Genomic DNA, 18,472 nt, shown 5'->3' on the forward strand with positions numbered 1-18,472 from the left:
TTCTTGCAAAATGATAAAATATGTTTTTTAGTTCATTATTTTTGTACATGTTCTCACCTTCCTCTGATATAAATCCATGCCATTCCTTATTTTTTGATCGGGATCATTTGCGGTCCAATATGGGGATCATTTCCGGTCCGGGATCATTTGCGGTCCGGGATCATTTGCGGTCCTGGGATCATTTGCGGACCCGTACAGATCTGCTTTAATTAATTCCGGATAACAAAGAAAGAAAAGAAAGTTATGCTTTCAAGACTGACTGACGGAACAGCGAAGGTGACCAAGACTGCTTGAAAGAAAATTGACCAATGCAAAAAATAAATTGACAATAACGGTGGTGACCTTCTTTGCAAACGGACCATGTTAACAATGCACATACAGAAAACTAGTAAACAAACAAGTTACAGACTCATTTCATGTTTCTATTGGTTAGTTTCGGCAAATTTTGAGGCTAACTTTGAGTGGAAGTTTCTTTCGGATGTTGAGGTCCGTGGCAAAGTGCATGTACAGTGCAGCCCAGTGCAAAGCAGTATAATGCAGAGTAGCGTAATGTGATTTTTTTTCTGGATGATGAAATGGTGTCCTCCACAACAATTTAAATAACAAATAACAAAAAGGAAACATCTACTTCTAGCTATATTTCGACAAATACCAGCTACAGCTAAATTCGTCAAGAAAGCGTTTTATAAAAATAATGCCCCTGCGGTGTACTTGTTTGTTTTGCATAGGTTGGCTAAGAAATGTGCAAAGATTTATAACGCGTGCAGAACCATTGTTCGACTCATTAAACCCTTTGTTTTCCGACCTCTTCACTTCGCACCGTTGTGGTTTGTATAAGGTCCATGCTGTTGTGGTCTATAAAAAGTCACGATGTCGACATATCATTGTTCCGTTTGCTTCTATATTTGCGATTTAAACCTCGAAGTCATTGAAAAATTCCAAGCAAACAAAACCGTGCGGCTTGTCGTTTTCCACACTGGAAAAGTCAGTACCATTCGCCCATGGAAATTTCCGGAAATTCACACCGGAATTTTAAGTCGAATGGAAAGCTTCCATTGTCGTACCATTTGCCCCCGTTTCGAAAATTTCGGAATTTTTGGTCGAATGGAAAGCGCCAATGCTGTGTCCCGCAAGAAAGTAGTGATCTTACCATATAAATCCTTTATTGACCAACCTTGTTTGTTCAAGATGGCTGGATATTGGCCTCGTTCTTTTTCCTTCTCTTGGCCAATATCTAGCCATCTTGACCTCACGCTTAGTCAATAACCCGTATTAAGACGACCATGAAAATGACTTCCTATAAGCGAGTACTCAAATTGCACATCACATGTTTGTTATACGGAATCTATTTCCTCATGAAGAACGTAATATTTTACTTTCTACACGAAAAATCAAACGTTTAATTTTAGGTGTGTTGCTAGGGTAACCCTCCCTCCTTGTAACCAGGCTCTTAAAGTAATGGAGGATCTGCTTCAATCAATTACGGAAAACAAAGAAAGAAAAGAAAGTTATGCTTTTGAGCAACGACTGACTGACGGAACAGCGAAGGTGATCAGGGCTGCTTAAAAGAAAATTGACCAAGCGAAAAAAATAAATCGAGAATAATGGTGGTGAGCATTTTTGCAAACGGACCATGTTAACAATGCACATACAGAAAACTAGTAAACAAACAAGTTACAGACTCGTTTCATGTTTCTATTGGTTAGTTTCGGCAAATTTTGAGGCTAATTTTGAGTGGAATTTTCTTTTTCATGTTTAAGTCCGTGGCAAACTGCATGTACAGTGCACTCAAGTGCAAAGTAGCATAATGCAGAGTAGCGTAATGTGAATTGTTTTTCTGGATTATTAAACGGTGTCCTCCACAACCATTTAAATAACAAATAAGAAAAAGAAAAGATCTGCCTCTAGCTACATATTGAACAACAAACAAAGTAATAAGAAAGTTCTGCTTTCTTATGTTGCTATTTGGTTATATAAGGTGCTTTCAAGAGTGGGTTCGTGTTATTCAGATTAGTAGGGCTGAAAGAAGACAGCAACCGGATAACATTCAGTTTTGGAGACGGTATGTTTGTCAGTTATAGTGATGACTTGAATAACAGGACGACGAAACGCACAATCAGTGAATCACTTTCAACTTACAATTTCAGTGTTGAAGCCGAATAAGAACTATTTACTCCATTGAAGAGTGCCTCAATCCGTCACTAAAAGCCAATCGTCCACTTGTAGTAGTGCTCTAGAGCTTGTTATTCTATTGAGGTGTAAGAAATCCCTGTCAAAACTGTTGTTTGGTCTTTATTTGACAGACTGCCATGGCTCACAGTCCTGCCCTGCACATTGCACTGTGCCTGTTGGTTTTTAGTTCGTTGTGCCATCAGACATTTGCCGCCTCATTTAAGGAGTGTACTTGGAAGAAAGAGGACGGCAAGGATGAAGGCGTCATAGCGGTGAGCCATTTTCCCGTCATCGCATTTTAACAAAACAACATTTTAACACTTGATTTTCATGTTCAAAAAAACATTCTCTGCAGTTTGAACAGACCTAGTCATTCTCTTGCCTTTTGCACTTTTGTACTCATTGATTGAAAAGACAGTCTGGTACGGTGCCTCTTAGATGAAATATAAATGAATTATTTTAAATTCTAGTATCTTTTAAGGATTTTGGTATGTGGTGAGCATTCCCATTAGCCTTATGAAGAAGTTTGTTTTCCCACAAAAATACACACTTGCTTTTCAGATCATTTTTAAATGAAGCAGTGCGTTTCTTTATAGCGGAGCTCCGGCGGCCCGAAGGGCCGCCAAGCGGAACCCCATACTCATATAGGAGAGAAAAGGAAACCCATGAGTTGATTTTCTCATGGTCATCATGGCTAGCAGTATTGCTCGTGGGCGCGTACGCACGACGGCGACGACGACGACGACGGAGTCGCGCAACATGGCTGCCATACTCCAAATAATAGGTTGACAGAGACATGCAGTTTTGGTTTACCGTGTACTTCTTTGATATTGGACATCCATGTTATGATCAATAGACACCTGTCAAAACAAGGTATCCGCTGACCAGTATCACGTGACCATATCGCGGGCTCAAGTTTACAGCCTATCGAGGTCGCGTGTTGTTTTGAAGTTGACCGCTGACCAAGTGCTGGTTTTCGATTGGATCGCGGGCTCATCTCAGGTTCACTTTTTGAAAACAGGGCAGGATTGTTCGGAAGCCGGTTAACGCTAACCAAGGAGTAAAAGTTAACCGAATTATAACTTTTTTTTCTATACAAATGTTTTTTGGCTGCTTTGTTTTGTGTATATAGTGATTATTAAAACTCAAAACAGAAGACCAAACAATATACAGTAAACCGCGCCGCAAAGCTACAAAACTGAAATCAAAATTCTACCTTTTCCTTGGTTATTTGGCTCTGAACAACGCGGCTCAGGAGCTACGCTTTTAGGCTGGCCTAAATCTATATATTACTACTACGGTGTATAAATATAGTTTTAACACTTAAATTTTGGTGACACTATGGAATTGAGCGTAATATCGTTGTATCAATGTGTGAAAAGCCTAAGTTTTAAAGATTCATGTATCGATCAAATAGAGACATCAACATTCCCCCGGGTATACCCTGGGAATTTGACAAGAGGATGTACGGGGGGAGAAGTGTGACATCAGAGGTGGCTGGGAGGGGGAGGGGGAATTGACACCATATGGAAAGGGTGGGAAGGGGAATTTGAACAAATTGTCTCGAAACCATATTGAGGCGAGAAGACAGAAAGAGACAATCCAGTTCTTTTGTAAACGTTGTCGCTGAAGATAATAGCCTTCCAAAGGTCTATGCTGTGTTTTAATCACTTTTATCTTTCATTTATATAGAAAAACAGATCTTAGAACACAGTGGAAATTCACACTAGATGCCTAGACCTCATTTTTGCCATTATGTCCCGGGTGTAGGGGCATTTGACCGTCTGAGATGGTATTGAGGTGGGGAATTTGCTCGCCACGTTTTGCCCAGGGAATGGAAATTTGAACCACCAAAACTTTAAAAGTTCAAATGCTCGGGGGGGTTGCCGGGGTTTGCTCGGATGTTTCCTTAGAGAAAGTTGAAGTTTTGGATTGACAAAGTGCATTAACTTCCTGACCGTATCATAAAATTATCTCGATCAACAGACATGTGAATTCCACAAGTGTCACAGTAACACTCTCCTACATGTCTACTACTCTGGGAATATCAGGATCTCCGGATGCAGCGAATGCTGCAATCGTTGGTATTTTACGTTCAACGATGCCGAATGCAGCTCCCCCAGTGCTATTGATGCTGCGTTGTACCAGGCTCACGCTGGAGACCTCAACAAACACGAGCATGGCCATATTGAAGGCTACTGCGGCGGCATTCCTGCAGGAAATGTCGCGGTGAAAATTAACGTCGGTGAATGTGTGGGCACTGGCCAGGCGCTGGGAAATGCTTATACAGGCTTTGGTTCCACTTCAAGAATCTTTATTGAAGAGGTTTCACCATCTGACCAGTAAGACGTGCTCTCACGGAACCTTAAACGAGCTGTGTTTTAGATAATAGTTCAGCAGCGAAAAAAAGAAGTAAAAAAGAAACAGCTCAGGAAAGCCATGCTGTCAAAGGAAGCGAATAGATTAAGACGTTTATCACTCTCTGTTCTTCTTAGTGCAATAAAGGCAAAAGGGAAAAGTAATAATTGTCATTGATGATCTTATTCTTTGTTTCTAGGTCGCAGATGTGTCCCGACTTTTCTGAGAGTGAAACACTAATCGCGGAAATTTGATAAAGCCTAATCGCAGTATCCCAGTTATTAATAATTTTTGGGGTACACCACTTTGTTTCCGAGCCCCCTACTGACTAAACGAGCACACGAGCCAAGTGGCCCATGAGGCCGGCGCTAAACCCGGTTTCTGTAGCATGAAGCGACTAGGAGTATTTCTACTTTTTCTCCGCTGGATGGGGTGCTAGTTCATCGCAGGGTAACCCACTACCATTGAATTCGCTAGCCTTCAAACAGGCTCCCGACGAGCCCGCCCCTATCGCTTCGCTCTCCGAATTCTTCGGTTTCGCCCCCGTCCGCTCGCTTTCCTCGCTGAATTTTTTCCGTCCTCGCCGTGAGCCTGTTGGCAGGCTATAAATTCGCCGGTTCCCATTTTTACGCCCGCGTCGAGAGAGGCACTGTGACAGTGAAGTGTCTTGCCTAAGAACACAGCATTATGTCTCCGGTCAGGGCTCGAACCCAGTCCACTCGATCCGGAGTCTCGCGTATTCACCATGAGACCATCACGCCTTCCAATCCTTAACTAAAAGCAGTTCTTATGTTTTTAAGATTAACACAGTACTCTAACACGTTTTACAAAACGAGTCATTTTATATTAGATTTCAGCAATATAATTAACAAATATGGAACAATGAAATATGTTCAATTTATAAAATTGTGATCATAAACCGCGACATGGTATTGTAGTCCTTTTACTCGAAGCTATGTAAACACATAGTCTGCACGTTTCATTCCATTTCGTTGGTTTCACCTTACAAAAATTTAAAGAAATAGCATCGGCGCAGGCGTCATGCCATGAAGCAAACATGAAAGAAAATTCAGGAGAACTGGAATTCTCCAAAACTTTCCCTGTTTCTGCATTACGCAAGGCAAACATATGCGCCACTTTCTGTTCCCTTGAAATGACGCGTCCTGCCTCCCAGGCGTACAAACGTTACACCTTTTAAAACTGAGCATTGTTCATACTCAGTTTTTGTCGTCAAATTTTCTCTTGATATCACACGATATGAAAATTTTACATGCTCTAACCTAGCATGAAGCTCCGTCAATTTGCCTTCATGGATAATTAATTACACTAAAACAACTTTGGAGCTGCATGGAACTGAAAAATGAATTATCAATATGCTTAAAAACGCTTTTGTCTGGACCCTCGGAGATGACATGTTTGTATTGATGACGGCTTTCCAATCTCTTCAGTGGATGGAATTTTCACCACAGCTTGAAAAACACATCAAAAATGCTAATAGAGTTCATTATTAAACTCACAGTACGTGAAATTCAGAGGAATCGGGAACTAATTCTTCTAAAATGGTTAGATATTTGAGATGTACTTTAAGAGTCTTGTAGTACCAGCCTGCGAAATGACTACTAAAAGGACAAGATCAGTGCAGTTACGTATTATCTCAACTTAATTGTTGTTCTACATTACAAAGATCTCTCGACTTTTCTTTAAAAAAAAGAGAAACCTAGTTATCGCTGAGTAATATAATTGAGATAATTTTCTTTTGATCGCCTTATTAGTTATACCAATCAAGTCTATCTTTAGACCGAGCAAGTTTGCTCGCTACACATGGCTTCATATTGGGCGTATTCGTCCACCCATCTTTCTCGTTCATTGTTATTCACAAACATGCAAGAGCAGAACATGGAGAACGGATTTTGCCGTCGTCTGCTTTTTGCCACCGGCCTCGTAACGCGACAAAACCTCCAAATTTTGTCCTATAAACGAGCTTCCGTTACCCTTGAGCCAGAGGTTTTTTTTTTCTTCTTTCTGCTTCATGTATACTAAAGCGAAAATGCCGGCAATGACAGCAACCCACTGGTTAAAGGTTTTTCTCGCTAGAAGCGTCGAGGATCACCATTGACTGAGAAATGGAAGAGAAAAAACGTCTGGAATCAGGATAATATTCCGCTTAAGTTTATGAAACTACCGAACTAATGGGCATTGTTAAAAGAAACAACGCTCTTGAACAATGAAATATAATCCTCCGTAAGCAAGAAAGATGGCGGGTGTATACCACAATACCATGCGAACTTCGCATAGTCCATAAAGTACTGGGATAGCCATATTTTTGCAGCATTTGTCCCTGTGCTAGCGACATTGTGCATTGTTTATGCAAAGTTTGCCGGTTTTTGAACTTTTCTGTACGTTTTTATGAGCGTTGCTTAAGTTTTTACGCGCTAAACATTTTGTGTAAATATACCAGTCGCCATCTTTTTACCTACGGAGGATTGAATCTCCCGTAACTGAAGAGCGTTGGACAAAAAAACATGCTTACTTTGGAGGAACCGTCTGTATGTGAAGGTTAAAACTTAAGTGTTTGTCTGAGCCTGGAAACTTGGCTTAATGCCCGTTCAAGGAAGGTGTCCGTAACCGAAAGCCAGTTGACGGTATAAATCAGTCTTAGGATACTACTCCTTTTGCAAGGTGTTAAGGAGTTTTCTTAGTTGTCAGTTTGGAGAGATCATTGAGTTTTATCTCCCATATTTGTTCTGGTATATCATCGCAGTGCTCCATGACTGGGTAGCCTTTGTTGGTCGCTGTTACGCAGTTGTTTGTAATCACATGAAGCAATTTCTTGTCCTGCAAAAAGTTCACATTAAAAATATGTAAGTGAAATATTCTTCTTACACTGATGAAAAATTACGAATATCAAACGCACACCTCTTTTAAAGCGGTTTTCACTTGAGTGTCGAAAGAAATTCGCACTTACTTTGGTTTTAAATTACAGCACTACACAATTGGCTAAAAAAACTCGCGCCACTTTGTCAACCAATCAGAAGTACAGTGGAACCCCGTTAATACGACCACCTTCGGGCCATGGAAAATTGGTCGTATTAAAGGGGTTCTTTCAGTAAGAAAATGACTGACTGAGCTTTTGTTCAGGCCAGGATAAAGTGGCCGTAATAACGAGATGGCCGTATTAACGGGGTGGTCGTAAGGCGGGGTTCCACTGTAAGTCCAAAACCCATTCGCGAATCGTCGCAGTTTTCCCGCGCTTTGCGTCACCTACATGTATTTGCTTGGAGTTTTGAGTGGTTCACTGGATTCTCTGTGTCCTTTGTGACTGGCTAGAGTGCTTACTTTGGTTTTGATATTACGACACTCAATTGAAAAATGCCATTCTGATGACGTAACTATGCACAAATCTGAGTTCTGGCTCTGATTGGTTGTTGCTAGATTTGAATTTTCGCGCGCAAATAACAATTAGTCAGAGACGTCGGTATAGATTTTTTCGGGCCCAGTCTCCGGCATCTCTCAACTGGGAAAGAATTCAGCGTGCCAAGAGAGGCGGGTTTGTATCAGAAGGTGGCACATCTCAAGGAAATCCCGCAGTGCCATGTTTGACCTTTGCAGAACTTAACCGTACTAAATTTTGTAAGGCAACAAATCCAAGTTTTTTAATGATCAGTCGACTCCACGGCGCCTTGTCGACAATCTTAATCCCTCTTAGAAAACGAGGGCGAGTTGCCTTGTTGTTTAACAAAACAAAATGCAACAGTCCGAAACAAAGGCGCAACGAGCCCGCGTGGTGTTTTATCAGCGAATTAATCAAAACTATAACAAAATTCTCGAACGTGATTGGCTATCAGCAGCCCGATTTGAACATTAATCATACCAATTACAATTTCCTCAAATGTGATTGGTGCATAAACTGCTGTATTTTGCTCTAATTAATCTGCAAAGTTGTAATCGGACAGTGTAATCGGACAGTTGGCTGTAATCGGACACCTGTAATCGGACAGTTACATGAGCCAATCATTTTAAGTCCTCTCCACTAAATCCACCAATTACAACATTGATTACAATCACTATAGTAACCACTGACTGAGACTGACTTTGTAAAATTGTGGAGGTTTAGTCTCTGGTGACTGTTTTGAAAGTCACTTGACAGCCATTTTGCGAGCTGTTCTCCATATTGAATAATTATGATATTTAAAATGACAATAAAAAGCTCTTTATCAAATGAAACTTTTACTTTCGCGGGAAGTTGTAATTGTTATGATTAATTGGTAACAGGACATCGTGTCGTCCAATTCAGTCTGTAATCATACTCGTGATTAACAAATCGGACTCCCGCTTCGCGGTCGTCCGATTTTATTAATCACTCGTATGATCACACACCGAATTGGACTCCACTCAGTCCTATTACCATCATTAATCGCCGTAAGGACTTTCCAAAGCTGTTTTTACGAACGTTTAATGTTTAGGGTTTTTACGCTACCACAAACGACAAACGCTGGAGCTGCTTAGACAGATGACTTATCTTTAGCTGACAGAAACCTATATGCTAAATATCTAACTCTTATATTACGAACTCACAACGTGACCACTTGTCAGCTGGCTTGATAGCTCAGTTGGTAGCGCACTGTACCGTTATCGCAGAGGTCACGGGTTCGAATCCCGTTCAAACCTAAACTTTTTCTCAGGATTAATTTCACAGCTGCCTAAGTTGTGTACATAACTGCGATGATCACTGATGTCTTTATATCTTTAACCGCAGTTCAAATATAAGATCTTTCATATATTCTCTTGCAATATAACCCTTAATTAATCCTATTCCCGCCCTACCTTGGTGTATTTGAATTCTTGATTTCCCTTCAGTTCGTGGCATCCATAAAACGTTATTTTTGCTCCGCTGTGACCTTGACTTACATCTAAACAAGCCTCGTCTTGTCGGAACTCGTCAAGAAACGTGTACTGAAAAGCCTGCCAATAAAGGAAATTACATGGATATCAGCTCGGGTAGCTGGCGAGATTTCACGCGCGAGTGCGTCGCTTCGGCAGCGGAGTCGCCGACGCTAGCGGACTGAGGCTGAGAGGAAAATTCCTACTACTCACCATTCTCCTCGCGACGAATCTCGGCGTTGCCGCTTTCGTTCGAGGCTCCGCCGCTGGAATTGACATCCAAATAATATGATCGAGATAATGAGGACATTGAAAAGTTCTCAGGTTTCTGAACAGGGTACCCATGAAGTAGGAGTTGTTTCGGTTTTGCACTTGCACATAAAATTACTTTAATTTTCGTAATCACTTCTTTGTTACAAATGAAAATTATCAGCTACCTTCGCGTACTTAGAGGACAAACCGGGAGAAATTAGGATTCAAAACCTTACAAAGTAATTCATATAGGGCAATATCAATATCTTAATATTCTAAATTGGCTCCGTGCCTTAAGGGAACAAAATGAAACAACCTATTTCTTTATGCTTGAATCTCAATGTAATTTCTTTTGTTCAGTTTATCCCCTTTTAACCTCAGAGCCGAGTCAGAAGTTATTACATTTCTTCCCACTCTCTTTTTATAACAAGCCTTGCATAATTGTATGTATTGCTATTACATCACCTGGTTTCCCATCATGCCATGGCAGGTCACTAGTCCCAGCTCCCCTCCTGCCTTCCTTCCCATGGAATCCAAACAAAGATTTGTACTTGGATTTCGGATCTAGGATGAAGACGTTTGATCTTAAATTAGACGTAAAGGACAGCAGACTACTGAGAACTATAAGTGATAGTTGCTCTCTTCCATCTTTTAGAAGCACTGGTTGAATTCTCGGGGACCTAGAGAGTTGCATCCATACATGCATGCTTGCATGATACTCATATCAAGTAAATGGATCAATTAGGGGTCTGTAACAGAAACGCGTTTAAGACGCGTTTGAGTCCGGATTTAAGTGTCAGACTCAGAACAACACAAGAGATGGGGTGAAGGCGCCGCCCTAACCGCCTGTCAAGAAAAAAGACGACGTTGAAATGTCATTCAGTTAAGGCTGTATGGATATAACTCAACACTGCAATGAGGGTGGGGATTAGAGAGAGGAAAAAAGAATGACCAATTTGCAGCAAAAACAGTGAAGTGACCAAGCTAATACTTTTTACCAGCAATGTAGCTAATTAAATTTGCCACTGAACACAACTTAACAGAGGTTTATTGTACTCTCATACCGGTCCATTGGCCCTAAGGGGTTCATATATTGATCTGACAGTATCATTAGCCACGTTCTCCATGTACCACTTGAAACTCTTGCACTTGAGTCTCTTACGAAGAGCAATTCGATCACTGATATCACCAGGGTCTACATTTCGGAGTTCTGGCTTCTTGTCGTACAGCCATTCTTTGTATTCATCCATCCAGACTTCTGCTACCCGACGGAAGTTTATGAGAGTGGCGTCAGCCTTGGGGTATGAATACGGCACATGATGTCGATAGACATGTCCGACCCGGGAACACGGGATGTTCTCCAGTTGACCGCCACACTGCCAGAGCTGGGAAACCAAAGAAAAAAATCCACTGATAATTGAAATCTGCTTGGTTTTGCTCATTTACTCACAAAGTCAATGAGTTCAGACTTAACATGGTTCTAATTTTAAACTCTGTCCATGAAATTCTCGGAGAAGCCACTGAAATGGAAGCTATTGGCCGTACTTTGATGTGGTACTGCTTATTACACTGCACAAGGCAGTTCTTCTTGAAGTCTGGGTATGCAACCCTAGTGTGTGACCATTCAAATGAAAGCTATTGAACAGTATTTTCATGTGGTACTGTCTATTACGCTGTACAAGGTAATTCTAACTTTTAAGTCTGTGGATGAAACCCTAGAGTGTGACCATTCAAATGAAAGCTATTGAGCAGTACTTTCATGTGGTACTGTTTATTACGCTGTACAAAGTAGTTCTAACTTTTAAGTCTGTGGATGAAACCCTAGTGTGTGACCATTCAAATGAAAGCTATTGCACCATTCTTTCATGTGGTACTGTTTATCACGCTGTGCAAGGGCGATCACTAAGATGAAAGCTACATTGTATCGAGTGTTACAAAATTGTTCTGTTCATTATGTTGTGCAAGAAAGTTCTAACTTTTTAATGTCTATGAACATTCAGATGCGAGCTATAAACACACTCAACAGTAGTTTTATTTAGTTGGTTTTCACTAAATTTGGACATAACATAAATTTTTTTTTAATGTCCTGGAAATGATGAACATTCTAGCAAAACAATACAATGTAACAAGAACTTATTCTCAGAAATGTTACCTTGAAGGACAGTTCATATTGCTCTCCTCCCCATATGAACATCCCTGGATCATATTGCCCCAACTCATTAAAAAACTCACGGTTGATAGCAAACAGTCCTCCTGCCATTACTGGTGACCTGCAAGAAAAATTCAATCACTGATCAGTTGCTTCAGCTGGTAAGGCAATGTTCTTACCTTTCTCTCTTCATATCTGCTGTCCTACAGTTAGACATTACAAGGCTGGAGGCTAAAGCCCTGGCCAAATGGACTCACAAGTAGACACAAGTTGAGAACTTGGGTCTACTTGCGACTCCTTTTGGCCAGGCCTTGCGTGCCCTTGCTTTGACTTGTGATGACTTGTGCTCACTTTGGTCAAGATCAAATTTGCATGCAAGTCGAAGCAAGTTTTTCACGGATTGAAAAGACAATGAAAGAGATGAATGAGGGATAGACAGATGAATGCCATCTGACCTACTGACTAAACTGCTAACAGACTGACTGACAGACGGTCTACATGTAACCGTCTTTATTTTGTGGCCAGCTCTGTGAGTGGGCAAGATAAACCAAATCCTGCACTGTGATTGGCTACCCTAGCAGGCAAGATCGAGCTATCTTGCCCACTTGGGACTAAATGCTGTGTCCTGCAAGAGAAATTTCCCTGAAGGCCTTATAGTGAGTCCTTTATTGACCAAGCTTGTTTGGTCTAGATGGCTGGATACTGGCCTCATTCTTTTTTGTGAGTTTATGGACCTTGACTCCATATATCCACATGTAAAGGACAGACTAATAATGTGCAGCTGGCCGTCTGGTGGACAGACTACCACTGAAATGGGTATTACCTAAATACGCCATGGTTTATGATGTTCTCAGTTCCCAACATGTCTTACACATGTAGATGTTTCCAATGAAAAGTTAGATGCCAAAGTAACATTAACATTAAATGGGTAAAGGTTAAGTTCTGCCTGACCTGACTTCCTGAGTAGGATCTTTCCTCTTTTTCATCTCCTCAGGACGGACTGGTCTCTCTTTATAATCAAATCTCCAATTAAAAGTTCCTCGGATATAGGGGTCCATGGGCTTGTATTCAAAAGTGTTATGATCAATGAAGTCTATTGTAGGACAAACTGCTGTTCGTCGATCAAGGGCTATCCTTTCCAACAACGGGGGTAGCCAGCCCTGGTTAGCCTCGCAGTGCGCATCAAGAAATAGAACAACCTCTCCAATAGCATTTATAGCACCAATTGTCCGTGCTTTTATCAGTCCCACTCTCTCGTTGGTTCTGACCATTTTTATTTTTCCTAATTTTTTTGTGTAATCTTCTAATTTCTTCTTGAGATGTTCTGCAAGTAAAATTCAAGCATATTCAGTGAATTCAGCAAAATAGAAGTTAAATTCTTAATAAAAATATAACACTGAATTGGTCATGCTGCACACACAAGCTAACAAGCTTACTGTATTAACAATTGAGGTGGCCTAGTGGATTTTTGCCAGCCTTCTCATCCTATCAAAATTGTTGTTATCCATATTGTATATACCTCTTTTTTAAACGCAGTTAAATGCAATTTAACGGAGTTAACAACAAAGAGTGCCTGCGCTCCCATTGTGGTCAGTGGTGTTTTGATATGCACATGCACCAGGACTCCATGTGCTCCTGACTTAGACGTGTGTTGGCAACCTTCACAGTGATAGCATTTACAGTAAGCATTGGTTTGCATGGGAACACGTCTTCAAGCATTCCCCCTCCCCTCCCTCTCTCTTTCCACTGTTAATTCAGTGTGACGGGTGGCTATCTCGCCTTCTGCATGGGGGTTCATGGCTCGGTTTCCAGGATTTGCCAGCCATAGGAGCGGTCTCCAGCTAGGAGCTGGCTGCCAATAGTGGAAGCTCCTGGATGCCTTGGGCACCCAACCTCCATTTAGCGATGCAGTTGTTAATGTGGCAATTAAAAAGATGATGATAACAACAACAATGATGATGATGAAGTCATTTCTTGCCATCTATGTACAACAAGTACATCATATTATGCTTAATTGTCAATATCATCTCTAGATCCTGAAACAAGACATAAAATTACCCTTATCACTGTAATCGTCCACCATGACTATCTCTTGCAACATGTGTGGGGGTGATCTGTTTATAACGCTGTGAACTGTGCGTAATAAGGTGGACCAGCCTTCATTGTGAAACACTATTACAACACTAGCCTTGGGGAGAGTTTGTGGGTATTTGCGCCTCTTGCATCTGAAAGAGACAGAAAGATAATTTACAGCTTTTAAAGACAAACTAAACCCTTTTAACTGACTGTACACAACAACTAACAGTAACTGTATTCACATGGAAATGTTGAGCTGTCAACCATCTATTTTAGCTTTAGCACTTTAGTTCTCCTTAAGGAGTACCTCCTAGCTTTAGCATGAATATACCTTAGGTAGTATGGCCTGGCAATTAGGGCACTGGCCCTAAATAACAAATTGAATGTGGTTTAGTGTGGTCTGTACTCTTATCGACAATGATATGTGCCATCACAGTGGACTCAGGAGGCACAGCCGAGTGAGTCCACAACAAATTTTGACCACTGTGATGACGTGTATCGTTGTCGATAAGAGTACAGACCACGCTAAACCACATTTCGATTTGTTTTTCACCACAATATGAACGTCAAAGAAAATGTTTTTTTCAGAGCCTGAACTGGAAAAGGTATCGTGTGACGCATTGACTCTCATCGACAACAGAAATTAGCCAATCAGATTGCAAGATTCATAGCAATTATGGTAAAAAAATTAATTTAGTAGAATTCTACTAGACTAAGTACACTAATGCAAATGCTGTGATCTGATTGGCTGAGCTACTCGTATACTATCAGCCATTAGAGTACAGTGGCTGGAGGTCATCCACATAATGGCAAGGTTTTCTGGTTTCTCTAATGTTTTGCGGATGATTTAGAAATATTACGGGATAATGTAATTCTGAAGAACACTAAAGAAAGAAAGCTGACCATTAGGCGACTACTAAACATCAAAACTTCTTAGTGAACCGATGAGCACATGTCCACTGCTGCAAGTTTCCAAAACCAATACAATCTGTGCGATTTTGCTAGAGCGTGAAGTTTAATACAACATTGAGAAATGATTGGAAATTGCTTTTTGAAGGAAATTTAGTTGGAATTCTACCAAAACAATTAGATTATTCACTCTTGATTTCTACCTCATAGAAATCTCAAGCTCAAAATCTAATTGTTATACAGAGGTCCATGATCCTAAATTGACATGCCCTCCTCCTCCCGACAAGGAGCTATATGATCCAGGTACTATATATGATGAACGGTTCACTGGTCCTGAATTCAACTCTTCTGATGATACTTTATTATCACCAAAGGGTCAGCCTTAGGATTCTCTACTATTACTGCCAAATGCCCAAAATCCCAACCTGCATGGCCAGAGAGGGTTCCTGTCTGTTTGCTGTCAGGCCACTCACCCTTGACAAGCATGAACTACCGGAGGCAGATACCTCCCGCTGGCATAGCATTTTAAGCACTCAATGAGAGAGCTCTCAGTAGGTGACAAATCCAAACAACATACAAAAGGAACACCGCTCAATTGGACTATGAAATCAGGACAGGTTGTAAAACAAGATCACCTTATGCAATTTAAGTGTAAGTTTTAGATCCTGTGAGTGCAACCCACAATTCCATCATAAACAGGGTTTGTCCTTTACTTCCTGTTATCGGAAAGTGGATGTAGAAAATGTGCATAAAGGACAAGTTGAAGCAAGCATACTGTACAACCATAGATTTGCCTGAAACATCTCACTTTAAATTCTATTCTATCTTAAGAATACAGTTCAACATCACTTCAGTGAAACCTGTATTAAGCGGACACCCTTGGGACTCTCACTAGTGTCTGCTTTATACAGGGTGTCCACTCTAAGCAGGTTCTAACACATTGTGCAATAATAGTTAATTATTAACCCTTTGGTAACTCAGTGTAACACAGTGTATGATCAAAGACTGCTCCTAGCACAATGTCCAGTCAGTCAATGCATCAATCTGAAATAATCCACTTAGCTTTGAAACCATATCACTGAATAATGTTAAAGGAGTCTATGCTGAGCGTATAGAAGTAGAAAGCCCTTGAAGTGTCCACTTATTGCAGGTTTTGTGCAACAAAATGGCTTAATATTACTGTCCTTGTCCGCTTAACAGAGGTGCTCACTGAATGCAGGTTTATTTACAGTAAATTTAGGAGGAAAATTTTGGGACTCAAGCTGGTGTCCACTTTATAGAGGGTGCCCGCTTTATGTGGGGTCCACCCAATACATGTTTCATTGTATCTCGAACTAAGCTATCTTGAATACCCACTTTCTCGAACTCAGGAATGTTTTTTGTTTCACTAAGAGCTCCAGAGAGAGATTCAACTGCACTTCCTTAAGAAATACAAATAGACTACAGCAATGCCAGCTAAATAATTTATGATTCATGACTATTTGATGGGATTATGCTGTGTGATATCTGATAGAAGCAAAACAATGACATCCATACCATAATAGACATAATAGTTAATTCCCAAAAGAAAATCATGTGACTCTTTCAGATCAAAAAATCAATAGATATGTATGGCATGTGTAATTGAAAAAATGGAGCAATAAGGGAGATGTTAAAAATTTTAAAACTCTGAAAGTATCTTTTTTTCTTTATGATGGTACAAAATTCCATGTTTCTCATTAATATTTCAAAAGTTCCGACCTAAATATCAAACAATGAGATGATCCCAGAAGAAAACAAAATACTGAGAAAGTCCTTAATTTATACTTACGCTGAATGTCTGGTATCTTTGATGGAACGATCCAAAGAAATCTGATCGCTGACAAATTGATTGAAGCCATATTCTGAATAAGCTCTGCTTTTCTTTTGTTCGTTTTCTGGCTCCGTTACGACAGGCTCCCCGTTTGAACCTGGTCCGCCAGGAATGATTTTATCCTTCTCCGGCGTCCAAAACTCCTCAATGTTTATCATGTCGCCGAGTTTAGGGTGCGAGTCTGCCACGTGGATCGGATCCAGTTCGTATTTCGAACAGCCACTGAAACCGCAGTTTGCGAACAAATACACAACCGCACAGGTGACTAAAATTGCCAAACATTTGCAAGTTCTTTTCAACTTGAATCGCATGACCGAGGTGTAAAGCAAAGGTTTCCTTTCGGCCTAAGACAGTAAAATGCAACGATACAATAAGCTTCAGCTTTACCAATTAAAACATTCAGATTTCTCCAGAAGAATTCGGTAAAATGGTTTGTCCGCTGTTTCTCAAATGCCGAATTCAGCAATCCATGGCATCTTTGAAGAATTAACTGCAGTTCATCAGTGAAATCCTTGTACATCCACAAGCGCTTATTGCAACTGTAGTTAGCAACTAACGTAGCCCAAGAGATCACTTGAAACCAAGGAAGTTACACCAGCTTGAATGCTTCAGGTCAACTCGCTATTTACACCGGTAGAAGGGCCTTTGTGCTTCCACCACAACAGAAACCGCAAATGTAAGAATGATAGGACGACCAATCGAGATTTGTTAAGCAATCCCACATCTAGGTTTTGAGCGTAATCAAATCAAGTTGACGACATAAATATTCACTACTCGAGAAAGACTCGATGAACTGCCGGGAAAATGAACTGCAATTGAATCACGCGAAATTCCTTGACCAAATAAATTTTCCTGATGCAATTGTTGGCATCTTCCAGCTCCACCTTTCCTCTAAAGGTCCTCTGGTTGCTTATTTAAAAGTACTTTCGGAGAATTTCCAGAAAAATAGAGCAGCAAGGAAAAGAAATAACTAAAAAATTTGAAACAGCTCGTACCTCCTCGCACCTATCCACGTACGCATATTTGGCCAGCAGTGTTTACCTTTCAAGGAAGGTCATCATATAATGGACATGAAGTTGACCACAAAAACTTCCGACTCAAAAGCTCAATTTTTCACTTCGAGCAACTTTTTACAATGGCCGACCAACCTTTATCGCTTTACATTGATCCGTAACATATTCTGAATATTTTGCAAATGATCGAAATTTTTAGCAAGATTTCCGCTTATATTCTCACGTCCACGGATTCTCTTTTTCCCGCTCAATCTCTCCACGCTCTCTTTCCGAAAAGTTTTCGGAGCCGGAAAGCCATAGCAAAATCTCAAACCTTATGATTACAGAGCTGTTTTATAAACATATTCTTAATATGAACCAAGGTTCCCTCCATACAAGAAGTTTCAGTCGCATACACTTCTCTGTTTTTAGATACAGATCAAAATGCCTTTGCGGGCCGAAAAAGTTTCTGGGGTTTTCGAGAAACGGGCCCTCTGGGCCGGAAATAAGGGAGAGATCGAAATAGTATGAAAATATTGTATGAAATAGTATGAAAAACGAGGATCCGTAATTTACAGTACGGACCGAGAAAACGAGGTTAGTAAGATTTTTATTATATCTCTACTGTGTGTCCACGCAGAACGGCGTGAAATTTCTGACGCACCTGACTCTGAAGTCGTTAGCAAGTTTTAATACACAATTTCAGAAGTAAAAGAAAGTTTTAAACTTTTACTTGCTAAAAAAGTTAAGAACACTTGACGGAACGTTTTGGCAACAAAAACAGCTATAAATTTTAGCGTTTTAGCGGGCAGTACAGTAGAATTGACTAAT

General features: G+C 40.6%; 2 protein-coding genes across 2 annotated transcripts; one reads left to right on the forward strand and one right to left on the reverse strand.

Annotated features, from left to right (window-relative positions):
* Nucleotides 1–2,018: 2,018 nt before the first annotated feature.
* LOC145470884 (collagen triple helix repeat-containing protein 1-like) lies at nucleotides 2,019–4,717 on the forward strand. Its single transcript, XM_081454765.1, has 3 exons — nucleotides 2,019–2,062; nucleotides 2,304–2,444; nucleotides 4,159–4,717. Exons 2-3 carry the CDS (start codon nucleotides 2,310–2,312, stop codon nucleotides 4,516–4,518), a joined length of 495 nt encoding a protein of 164 aa, XP_081310891.1. The 5' UTR covers nucleotides 2,019–2,062; nucleotides 2,304–2,309; the 3' UTR covers nucleotides 4,519–4,717.
* A 663-nt stretch (nucleotides 4,718–5,380) lies between these two features.
* LOC145470881 (polypeptide N-acetylgalactosaminyltransferase 10-like) lies at nucleotides 5,381–18,165 on the reverse strand. The gene is made up of 8 exons (XM_081454762.1): nucleotides 16,608–18,165; nucleotides 13,871–14,037; nucleotides 12,764–13,136; nucleotides 11,816–11,933; nucleotides 10,728–11,048; nucleotides 10,129–10,227; nucleotides 9,355–9,492; nucleotides 5,381–7,365 (listed from the first exon to the last, which is right to left on the reverse strand). Exons 1-8 carry the CDS (start codon nucleotides 16,958–16,960, stop codon nucleotides 7,213–7,215), a joined length of 1,722 nt encoding a protein of 573 aa, XP_081310888.1. The 5' UTR covers nucleotides 16,961–18,165; the 3' UTR covers nucleotides 5,381–7,212.
* Between the last annotated feature and the right edge of the window lie 307 nt (nucleotides 18,166–18,472).

Source organism: Orbicella franksi, chromosome 15 (genome assembly GCF_964199315.1).
Source record: "Orbicella franksi chromosome 15, jaOrbFran1.1, whole genome shotgun sequence".
NCBI classification, from domain to species: domain Eukaryota; kingdom Metazoa; phylum Cnidaria; class Anthozoa; order Scleractinia; family Merulinidae; genus Orbicella; species Orbicella franksi.